General features: G+C 45.9%; 1 protein-coding gene across 2 annotated transcripts in view; it reads left to right on the top strand.

The window, feature by feature from the left end:
• Positions 1 to 11,194, top strand: part of LOC137563141 (aminopeptidase N-like) — a 62,643-nt gene extending 51,449 nt beyond the window's left edge. The window contains exons 18-20 of one of the 2 annotated variants that reach the window (XM_068275238.1): positions 149 to 289; positions 2,175 to 2,256; positions 9,958 to 11,194. In XM_068275238.1, the coding sequence (XP_068131339.1) occupies positions 149 to 289; positions 2,175 to 2,256; positions 9,958 to 10,116 (382 nt within the window). In that variant the 3' untranslated portion in view covers positions 10,117 to 11,194. The remainder of the gene's footprint in view (positions 1 to 148; positions 290 to 2,174; positions 2,257 to 9,957) is intronic. The other variant, XM_068275239.1, reaches the window with a different exon arrangement.
• The last annotated feature ends 1,028 nt before the right edge of the window (positions 11,195 to 12,222 follow it).

Genomic DNA, 12,222 nt, shown 5'->3' with positions numbered 1-12,222 from the left:
GAGCAATGATCTGCTCATGTGTTTCCTGTCACAGTTACTTGGAAGTAAATCATATTAAACCCACAATTATTCACAAAGTCATCATCATAACAAGCGTTCATTTCTGTTGACAAAGCCTAATGTATTCTTATACTGCACTTCCTTACAGACTCCTGGAATATGCCATAGATTCCACAAAAATTCGCAGACAAGACAGTGTTTCCACCATTGCAAGTGTTGCCCGCAATGTGATCGGCCAGGGTCTTGCCTGGGATTTTGTCAGAGCCAACTGGGAGACATTCCTTACACTGTAAGCGTTCAGTAATTTTGTGTTATCGAACTTCTCCAAGAGATAGTTACCAAGTATATCATACAGTTGTAATTACATAAAAAAAACTGCGTGAAAAAGTAAACTAGTCAGATGTTACTACCTTTATGGGACTAGGGCCAGGAGTGAAGCTACCTTTATGGGACTAGGGCCAGGAGTGTAGCTACCTTTATGGGACTAGAGCAAGGAGCGTAGCTACCTTTATGGAACTAGGGCCAGGAGCGTAGCTACCTTTATGGGACTTGGGCCAGGAGCGTAGCTACCTTTATGGGACTAGGGCCAGGAGTGTAGCTACCTTTATGGGATAGAGCAAGGAGCGTAGCTACCTTTATGGAACTAGGGCCAGGAGCGTAGCTACCTTTAGGGGACTTGGGCCAGGAGCGTAGCTACCTTTATGGGACTAGGGCCAGGAGCGTAGCTACCTTTATAGGACTAGGGCAAGGAGCGTAGCTACCTTTATGGGACTAGGGCCAGGAGCGTAGCTACCTTTATGGGACTAGGGCCAGGAGTGTAGCTACCTTTATGGGACTAGGGCCAGGAGTGTAGCTACCTTTATGGGACTAGGGCCAGGAGTGTAGCTACCTTTATGGGACTAGGGCCAGGAGTGTAGCTACCTTTATGGGACTAGGGCCAGGAGTGTAGCTACCTTTATGGGACTAGGGCCAGGAGTGTAGCTACCTTTATGTGACTAGGGCCATGAGTGTAGCTTAAAGTGAACCTTAACTGTGATAAAAATAAAAAAAATTCACTTACCTGGGGTCTTCCCCTAGCCCCCTGCAGCCGTGTGGTGCACTCGCCGGTCCTTGACTATCCTCCGGTGCCCTGCCGCAGGTTAGTTTAATTTTACCACACGCATCGTTGCATGCTTTCCCGTCGTCAAGCGCATCCTGCACAGATGCAGTAAGAGATACCTCGTACTGCACCTGCGCAGGATGTGCTTGACGATGGCAACACATACAAGGATGCGTGTGGCCAGGCCAAAAACCAGACTAACCCGCGGCGGGGGACCGGAGGACACTTGAGGAGCTGCGAGGGCACAGGAGAGCTGCAGGGGGCTTGGGGGAGCCCCAGGTAAGTGAAACTTTTTTTTATCACAGTTATGGTTCCCTTTAAAGAGAATCTGTATTGTTAAAATCGCTCAAAAGTAAACATACCAGTGCGTTAGGGGACATCTCCTATTACCCTCTGTCACAATTTCGCCGCTCCTCGCCGCATTAAAAGTGGTTAAAAACAGTTTTTAAAAGTTTGTTTGTAAACAAACAAAATGGCCACCAAAACAGGAAGTAGGTTGATGTACAGTATGTCCACACATAGAAAATACATCCATACACAAGCAGGCTGTATACAGCCTTCCTTTTGAATCTCAAGAGATCATTTGTGTGTTTCTTTCCCCCATGCACTGAAGTTTCAGGCTGCTCTTTTCTTCCTGCAAGCAGCTTTGCCCGTATGTAATTCCTCAGTATGTGAAAGCCCAGCCAGCTCAGAGGACGATTTATCCAGCTTGTAAAAGATAAGAGAGAGAAGAGAGAAGCTGCTCTAATCCTAAATAACACACAGGCAGTGTGCATAAAGGGGAGTTCATAGCAGAACCACAACACTGAAGAACTTGGCAGCCTTCCAGACACAGGCCGACAAGTCTGACAGGGGAAAGATACATTGATTTATTACAGAGACTGTGTTAGTAGAAAGTGCTGCAGTTAGCCAGAACACATTAGAATAGCTTTTGGAACTTGTAGGAGGATAAAAAACAGGATGCAATTTTTGTTACAGAGTCTCTTTAAATGTAAAATCACAATGATCTACAGTAAAGTGTTCTGTCTGCCCGGTATAGTAAAACTCATTGCACTTTTTGCATTTTCCTCTCTAGATTTGGAAGTACCTCTTTATCTTTTGATAACCTGATTACATCAGTGACTACAAGGTTCTCAACAGACTTTGAACTGAAGCAGGTAGGTAATGTAATTGGCCAGCAATAAGGCAAGCAAAGGCAAAAATGGAGTAAAGAGGTAGTGCTGGAGGAAAATTCCTGATTATTAAATGTAGTCCTAGAAATGTAAATGCAGTAGCGTAGCCAGTGGCGGCGCCAGGGGGGTGCTTGGGGGTGCTCGAGCACCCCCTAGAATTGTCCAAGCACCCCCAAAGCACCCCCTGGAGTGAACTGACTTCAGGCGTCTAAAAGACGCCAAGTCAGTTCACACACCGGCAGCACGGAGCAGCAGGCAGGGCTACGGTAAGATGGCCGCCCGGAGCCCTGTTCTGCAGACTTCGGGCGGCCATTTTCCCGTAGCCCTGCTCTCTGCATGCAGGCAGGAAGTCTCGTCGTGACGTCGGGAAGGAAGAGGATCGTGGGCGCGCGGGCGCTGCGCGCCACAATGAGGTCGGGACTCGGGACGGGAGGTCGGGAAAGAAGGTCTTCTGGCTGTAGGTGAGTAAATGGGTTTTTCTTTTCTTTTTCAGGTGATGCGGATTGTGCATATTGGGGTCATATCTGCTACGGATTGTGCATATTGGGGTCATATCTGCCACGGATTGTGCATATTGGGGTCATATCTGCCACGGATTGTGCATATTGGGGTCATATCTGCCACGGATTGTGCATATTGGGGTCATATCTGCCACGGATTGTGCATATTGGGGTCATATCTGCTACGGATTGTGCATATTGGGGTCATATCTGCTACGGATTGTGCATATTGGGGCGATATCTGCTACCGATTGTGCATGTTGGGGTCATTTCTGCTACCGATTGTGCATATTGGGGTCATTTCTGCTACCGATTGTGCATATTGGGGTCATTTCTGCTACCGATTGTGCATATTGGGGTCATTTCTGCTACCGATTGTGCATATTGGGGTCATATCTGCTACCGATTGTGCATATTGGGGTCATATCTGCTACCGATTGTGCATATTGGGGTCATATCTGCTACCGATTGTGCATATTGGGGTCATATCTGCTACCGATTGTGCATATTGGGGTCATATCTGCTACCGATTGTGCATATTGGGGTCATATCTGCTACCGATTGTGCATATTGGGGTCATATCTGCTACCGATTGTGCATATTGGGGTCATATCTGCTACCGATTGTGCATATTGGGGTCATATCTGCTACCGATTGTGCATATTGGGGCCATATCTGCTACCGATTGTGCATATTGGGACCATATCTGCCACCGATTGTGCATATTGGGACCATATCTGCCACCGATTGTGCATATTGGGACCATATCTGCCACCGATTGTGCATATTGGGACCATATCTGCCACCGATTGTGCATATTGGGACCATATCTGCCACCGATTGTGCATATTGGGACCATATCTGCCACCGATTGTGCATATTGGGACCATATCTGCCACCGATTGTGCATATTGGGACCATATCTGCCACCGATTGTGCATATTGGGACCATATCTGCCACCGATTGTGCATATTGGGACCATATCTGCCACCGATTGTGCATATTGGGACCATATCTGCTACCGATTGTGCATATTGGGACCATATCTGCTACCGATTGTGCATATTGGGACCATATCTGCTACCGATTGTGCATATTGGGGCCATATCTGATAACGATTGTGCATATTGGGGCCATATCTGATAACGATTGTGCATATTGGGGTCATATCTGCTAACGATTGTGCATATTGGGGTCATATCTGCTACCGATTGTGCATATTGGGGCTATATCTGATAACGATTGTGCATATTGGGGCCATATCTGATAACGATTGTGCATATTGGGGCCATATCTGATAACGATTGTGCATATTGGGGCCATATCTGATAACGATTGTGCATATTGGGGTCATTGGACGTGTTTTTTGTTAAAATCTGCTCACATTACGTGTATTTTCTTGAGAAAACCTGCACAATTATGTGAATTTTCAGGGAAAAGGGTCACCAAAACTTGGGCCCTCTGTCTTTGCGTTGCACTTTTAAAGGGAACCCGAGGTGAGAATAATATTGAGGCTGCCATATTTATCTCCCTTTAAGCAATACCAGTTGCCTGGCTGCCGTGCTGGTCCTCTGCCTCTTATTCTTTCAACCATAGACCCTGAACAAGCATGCAGCAGGTCAGGGGTTTCTGACAATATTGTCAGAACTGACAAGATTAGCTGCATGGCTTGTTTCTGGTGTAATTCAGTTCACTACTACAGCCAAATAGATCAGCAGGGCTGCCAGGCAACTAGTATTGTTTAAAAGGAAATAAATATGGCAGCCACCATATCACTCTCACCCTGGGTTCACTTTAAATTACAGTTAGCCCCGCCCTCATCCGGTCATGACCACGCCCATTTTTTCGCCGCGGCGCGCTTCGCGCGCCGCAGGTTGTGGCCACACCCATTTTTGGCGCGGCGCGCTTCGCGCGCCGCAGGTCGTCAGCTCCCCCGGAAATTGGTCCAGCACCTGCATAGCACCCCCTAAAAAAATTTCCTGGAGCCGCCACTGAGCGTAGCTTAGGAGTTCTGGGCCCCAGTGCAAATTTTACACTGGTGCCCACCAAACACTCTATAAATAGCAATTTATATGGAGCCCCAATACCTGCCAAGGACAGCTGCAGTGTCAGAGAGGAGTGAGCAGGGGAGGAGAACAGTCTATTAAAGCTAGATATACATCTAGTGATGATGGGCAGATTCAACCAAGAGAGAAATCTCTCTAATCGAATCTGATTAGAGAGAGATCTGTCAGCTGCCCATACACCGCAGGCCGATTCTTGATCAATTTCATGCTGAAATCGATCCAGAATTGGCCTTGTGACGCCACATCCGTCCGTCTCACCGCCGCAATGCTTTCCCCCTAATGTTAAGTGTCTCCCCGGTGCCCAGTGCATGTTATACATTACCTGTCCGTTGCCTCCACTTGTACCCGCTGGCTCTGGGTGCACTCTGTTCTTCACACACACGTGCCACATGGTTGCCTAGTAACATGGCCACGCGTCTGACATCTGACATCAATGCGCGCTACCTTACTAGGCAACCACGTGGGGCTCATGTGTATGTAGAGCAGAGTGCGTCCGGAGCCAGCGGGGACAAGCAGAGGCAGCGGACAGGTAATCTATAACATTAACTGGGCACCGGGGAGGAACACTTAACATTAGGGGGGACAGCGCTGGGGGTTTTGTTGCGTTCATCGATTGTCCCAAGATTGCTCACCGTTACTGCCACGCATCTGATCGAGCAAGTCAGCCCAACATCTTGCAGCATGCGCGATCGACTTGTGCGACCGATTACGTCCTGAAATTGGTTGCATTGTCGATCTGGCATGCACTTGGTGGCATCGATTTTGATCCAATTCGATTATAATAATCAAATTGGATGGTCGATGGGCCGCAAAGTCGCCTGATCTATGGCTACCTTTATGGTTACATGTAATCAAAGCCCATATAGAGGTGATCATTATCAGCTTGGCACCAATAAACAGCTAACAAAGCAGTTGAAGGAGGGCCCCTACTGGCCACCTCTGGTCCAGGTGCCCTGGTGTGTTCTCTACCTCTGCAACCCATATTGCTACACCACTCTGTCAGTGTTCATGTTCTATTCTGTATTAGGAAAATGGTGAATGGAGTTGATCAACAAACTTTATTATTAACCACTTGAGGACCTAGGGCTTTCTACCCCTTAAGGACCGGCCACTTTTTTTCCATTCAGACCACTGCAGCTTTCACGGTTTATTGCTCGCTCATACAACCTACCACCTAAATGAATTTTGGCTCCTTTTCTTGTCACTAATAAAGCTTTCTTTTGGTGCTATTTGATGGCTCCTGCAATTTTTACTTTTTATTATATTCATCAAAAAAGACATGAATTTTGGCAAATAAATGATTTTTTTTAACTTTCTGTGCTGACATTTTTCAAATAAAGTAAAATTTCTGTATACATGCAGCGCGAAAAATGTGGACAAACATGTTTTTGATAAAAAAAAACCCATTTAGTGTATATTTATTGGTTTGGGTAAAAGTTATAGCGTTTACAAACTATGGTGCAAAAAGTGAATTTTCCCATTTTCAAGCATCTATGACTTTTCTGACCACCTGACATGTTTCATGAGGGGCTAGAATTCCAGGATAGTATAAATACCCCCCAAATGACCCCATTTTGGAAAGAAGACATCCCAAAGTATTCACTGAGAGGCATAGTGAGTTCATAGAAGATATTAATTTTTGTCACAAGTAAGCGGAAAATGACACTTTGTGACAAAAAAAAAAAAAAAAGTTTCCATTTTATACTACTTCTCCCGAGTACGGCGATACCACATGATTGGCACTTTTTTGCAGCCTAACTGCGCTAAGGGGCCCAAAGTCCAATGAGTACCTTTAGGATTTCACAGGTCATTTTTGTTTCAAGACTACTCCTCACGGTTTAGGGCCCCTAAAATGCCAGGGCAGTATAGGAACCCCACTAATGACCCCATGTTAGAAAGAAGACACCCCAAGGTATTCCGTTAGGAGTATGGTGAATTCATAGAAGTTTTTATTTTTTTGTCACAAGTTAGCGGAAATTGATTTTAATTGTTTTTTCACAAAGTGTCATTTTCCGCTAACTTGTGACAAAAAATAAAATCTTCTATGAACTCACCATACTCCTAACGGAATACCTTTGGGTGTCTTCATTCTAGAATGGGGTCATTTGTGGGGTTCCTATACTGCCCTGGCATTTTAGGGGCCCTAAACCGTGAGGAGTAGTCTTGAAACCAACAATGTCGCAAAATGACCTGTGAAATCCTAAAGGTACTCATTGGACTTTGGACCCCTTAGCGTACTTAGGGTGTAAAAAAGTGCCACATATGTGGTACCGCCGTACTCAGGAGAAGTAGTATAATGTGTTTTGGGGTGTATTTTTACACATACTAATGCTGGGTGGGAGAAATATCTCTGTAAATGACAATTGTTTGATTTTTTTTACACACAATTGTCCATTTACAGAGAGATTTCTCCCACCCAGCATGGGTATGTGTAAAAATACAACCCAAAACACATTATACTACTTCTCCTGAGTACGACGATACCACATGTGTGACACTTTTTTGCAGCCTAGGTGCGCTAAGGGGCCCAACGTCCTAATCACAGGTCATTTTGAGGCATTTGTTTTCTAGACTACTCCTCACGGTTTAGGGCCCCTAAAATGCCAGGGCAGTATAGGAACCCCACAAGTGACTCCATTTTAGAAAGAAGACACCCCAAGGTATTCCGTTAGGTGTATGGCGAGTTCATAGAAGATTTTATTTTTTGTCACAAGTTAGTGAAAAATGACACTTTGTGAAAAAAAAAATCAATTTCCGCTAACTTTTGACAAAAAATAAAATCTTCAATGAACTCGTCATACACCTAACAGAATACATTGGGGTGTCTTTTTTCTAAAATGGGGTCAGTTTGTGGGGTTCCTATACCGCCCTGGCATTTTACGGGCCCAAAACCGTGAGTAGTCTGGAAACCAAATGTCTCAAAATGACTGTTCAGGGGTATAAGCATCTGAAAATTTTGATGACAGGTGGTCTATGAGGGGGCGAATTTTGTGGAACCGGTCATAAGCAGGGTGGCCTTTTAGATGACAGGTTGTATTGGGCATGATCTGATGGATAGGAGTGCTAGGGGGTGACAGGAGGTGATTGATGGGTGTCTCAGGGGGTGGTTAGAGGGGAAAATAGATGCAATCAATGCACTGGGGAGGTGATCGGAAGGGGGTCTGAGGGGGATCTGAGGGTTTGGCCAAGTGATCAGTAGCCCACACTGGGCAAATTAGGGCCTGATCTGATGGGTAGGTGTGCTAGGGGGTGACAGGAGGTGATTGATGGGTGTCTCAAGGTGTGATTAGAGGGGGGAATAGATGCAAGCAATGCACTGGCGAGGTGATCAGGGCTGGGGTCTGAGGGCGTTCTGAGGGTATGGGCGGGTGATTGAGTGCCCTAGGGGCAGATAGGGGTCTAATCTGATGGGTAGCAGTGACAGGGGGTGATTGATGGGTAATTAGTGGGTGTTTGGAGGAGAGAACAGATGTAAACACTGCACTTGGGAGGTGATCTGATGTCGGATCTGCGGGCGATATATTGGTGTGGGTGGGTGATCAGATTGCCCGCAAGGGGCAGGTTAGGGGCTGATTGATGGGTGGCAGTGACAGGGGGTGTTTGATGGGTGGCAGTGACAGGGGGTGATTGATAGGTGATCAGTGGTTTATTACAGGGAAGGACAGATGTAAATAATGCCCTGGCGAATTGATAAGGGAGGGTCTGAGGGCAATCTGAGCGTGTAGGCGGGGGATTGGGTGCCCGTAAAGGGGCAGATTAGGGTCTGATCTGATGGGTAACAGTGACAGGTGGTGATAGGGGGTGATTGATGGGTAATTAGTGGGTGTTTAGAGGAGACAATAGATGTAAACACTGTGCTTGGGTGGTGATCTGATGTCGGATCTGCGGGCGATCTATTGGCGTGGGTGGGTGATCAGATTGCCCACAAGGGGCAGGTTAGGGGCTGATTGATGGGTGGCAGTGACAGGGGGTGATTGATGGGTGGCAGTGACAGGGGGTGATTGATGGGTGATTGACAGGTGATTGACAGGTGATCAGTGGGTTATTACAGGGAAGGACAGATGTAAATAATGCCCTGGCGAATTGATAAGGGGGGGTCTGAGGGCAATCTGAGCATATAGGCGGGTGATTGGGTGCCCGCAAGGGGCAGATTAGGGTCTGATCTGATGGGTAACAGTGACAGGTGGTGATAGGGGGTGATTGATGGGTGATTGATGGGTAATTAGTGGGTGTTTAGAGGAGAGAATAGATGTAAACACTGCGCTTGGGTGGTGATCTGATGTCGGATCTGCGGGCGATCTATCGGTGTGGGTGGGTGATCAGATTTCCCGCAAGGGGCAGGTTAGGGGCTGATTGATGGGTGGCAGTGACAGGGGGTGATTGATGGGTGATTGACAGGTGATTGATAGGTGATTGACAGGTGATTGACAGGTGATCAGGGGGGATAGATACATACAGTACACGGGGGGGGGGGGGGGCGTCTGGGGAGAATCTGAGGGGTGGGGGGGTGATCAGGAGGGGGCAGGGGGGGGGGGAAATAGCGTTGACAGATAGTGACAGGGAGTGATTGATGGGTGATTAGGGGGGTGATTGGGTGCAAACAGGGGTCTGGGGGGTGGGCAGGGGGGGTCTGAGGGGTGCTGTGGGCAATCTGGGGCGGGGGGGGAGAAATCAGTGTGCTTGGGTGCGACATAGGGTGGCTGCAGCCTACCCTTGTGGTCCCTCGGACACTGGGACCACCAGGGCAGGAGGCAGCCTGTATAATACACTTTGTAAACATTACAAAGTGTATTATACACTTTGTATGCGGCGATCGTCGGGTTAACATCCCGCCGGCGCTTCCGTATGGCCGGCGGGATGTTGCAACGGGTGAGCGGTGACAGACGCCGGCGGAGGATCGCGTCACGGATGACGCGATCGCTTCGCCCATGCCCCTACAAGGACCGCCGCCATTTGTCTATACGGCGGTCTTTGCGGGGTCCACTTCCCGGCCGCCATTTGTCAATACGGCGGTTGGGAAGTGGTTAATACATTGCTGCTTTCCTGTGTACTCATCTCATACAGATCAATCTGGAAAATATTTTCTCTTAATGATAAGAACTGTACTCTTTCTCTCCAGCTTGAACAATTCAAAAAAGAAAATGAAGAGGCTGGTTTTGGCAGAGCCGCAAGAGCTTTGGAGCAAGCCATAGAGAAGACCAAGGCAAACATCAAATGGGTAGCAGAGAACAAAGCCGAAATTAAAGCATGGTTTGAAAATGCAGTAACAACGTCGTAACAGATGAGCTCATATCAGCACCCGCTACTCTGGATGAATACATGTACCAGCTCCATGTGCCTCTTATAAGAAGAACTGCTAGTGCCTTTCTACAGTATGTCAAGGGTCATATGCACAATAGTACGGTAAAGTTGCCATGAGCTATTAAAGTGGACCCAAATAAAAAATACAAGATTTCAGAAATAAAATCTATTTTCTAAATTATAATAATAAATAGCAGCCTTTTTTTCAGCTGCATGATGACAAATATAAAATATTTTACATTTATAGGAGGAACCCCTCCCTTCCTTTCAAATTGCCGGGATTTTTCCGGCAAACTGGTGGAGTAGATAGTGTCCAGCAAAGGAGGAATTGCTAATGGCTGCCCCCAGTATAACCATAGTTATGAAAAGAGAAGGGTGAAAAGCATGCACTGAAATGATCATAGGCTTGAAGGAGTGTTTATTTATCTTTGTATGTTTTAGAGTGGTGCAACTAAATATTTTTAATTTAAAAAAAGTTTGGTTTGGGTCCGCTTTAAGCAATTAGTGCAGCCCACACTACCTAGGTAATGTAAGTACCCCTAGTTTGACAAGGTAGTGCGCATTGTGCTATTAGTGGGACCAGCGATGCTTGGGTAGGGTGCATTGTGCTACTTGAGCGTGGCAACTTTACGCTTCTTTTGTGAATATGCCCCAAAGTCACAATAACAACAAATGGCTGTACAGAAGATGTCATTTACAGTGCTCAGATTCTTTCTTCCAGTTTGTGTGTCCATTATTGGTTTCTATGAACCTCCCTTACAAGGCGATTGAGAAACCTATCTTGCCAAAGCTTTAATGAAGGATTGTTCCATGTTAGCCATCCAAGTTCTGAATATTTTAAAGTTAGCCAATAAATCCTATTATCCTGATTCAATACTTTCTGCCATACATAGTAAATGCAACGTCTTCTGTGTGTATGTAGTGGGAAAATTCTGCCTATTGCTCAGGGCTTATACAAAATGCCTGTTTTGTATGGAAAAGTACATGACTGTGTTCTCTTTCTGTGGAACATCTCCTGCGCAAGTAGCTAATCATGTTATTTTCATAAAACTAAAATAAACTCTTTATAAAGCAGAACACGACTATAAAGTAAGTTATGTGATGTGAAACTAGAGTGTTTAGAAGAATTACATCCTATCCTAACACCTGCATCCATGATCAGCTGAGATAAAAGTTTATCATTTAGAACTTTCCCCAGTGAGGAAGACAACTCAACCCAAGACTGATGTTTCTACGGCCCTGAGTCACATAGGTCCAGTAAAACTGCTGTGCACAGAGAGTGCTCCGCAATTTTACTGGTATCAATGTCCAGAGGAGTAGTTGCGATATTTCCACAACCTGCATTACCTAGTTTCAGTATTAGTGTAACGCACACTATTCCCCTGGTCTTGGCACTCTGGGCATGGTAGTTTTACTGACAAGATACAGAACATTAATATTGATCTTTTCTCCTGGCGGACTCAAAGCACCTGTGTTGTAGCCACTAGGGTGCGCTCAGAAGGTATTAGCAGTGTTAGGAAGTCTTGCCCAAGGTCTCTTTACTGAATAGGTGCTTGCTTACTGAACTGGAACAGCCAAGATTCAAACCCTGGTCTCCTGTAGCAGAGGCAGAGTCTTTAACCAGTACTCTATCCAGCCACCTATGGGACTAGGACCAGGAGCGTAGCTAGTCCCATAGGTGGCTGGATAGAGTACTGGTTAAATCAGTTAAGGATTATAGGTGCCCTTTAAGAGCTTTACTATAATACATACTGGCAATGACAGCTACATAGGAAGTAAACATTTATAGTAATTATAGTTCATTTACTATAAGACAAATGTTCATCCATATGCATTTGTACATATGAATTCAGAATTGGACAGGTTTTTTTTTTGTTTTTTTTGTTTTTTACAGTTTTCACCATAGTGCCCATTTAAAGGTACTTACCATCATCACTATACAGCAGAAAAATAGTTATTCAATGTTGGCCTGCTTTCAAGCTTAGCCTGCCTTAGATAAAGTCTTGGTCCTGTATCCTTTTTCTGCCTGTCCCTGAATTGTGCCAAGGTCCAAGTGCACCGAATGCAAATGTTTCATCTCTTT

The sequence above is a fragment of the Hyperolius riggenbachi genome, chromosome 3, assembly GCF_040937935.1.
Source record: "Hyperolius riggenbachi isolate aHypRig1 chromosome 3, aHypRig1.pri, whole genome shotgun sequence".
Taxonomy (NCBI): Eukaryota; Metazoa; Chordata; class Amphibia; order Anura; family Hyperoliidae; genus Hyperolius; species Hyperolius riggenbachi.
The sequence above is the reverse complement of the archived record's forward strand: the minus strand, read 5'-3'. Positions and strand labels throughout refer to the sequence as shown.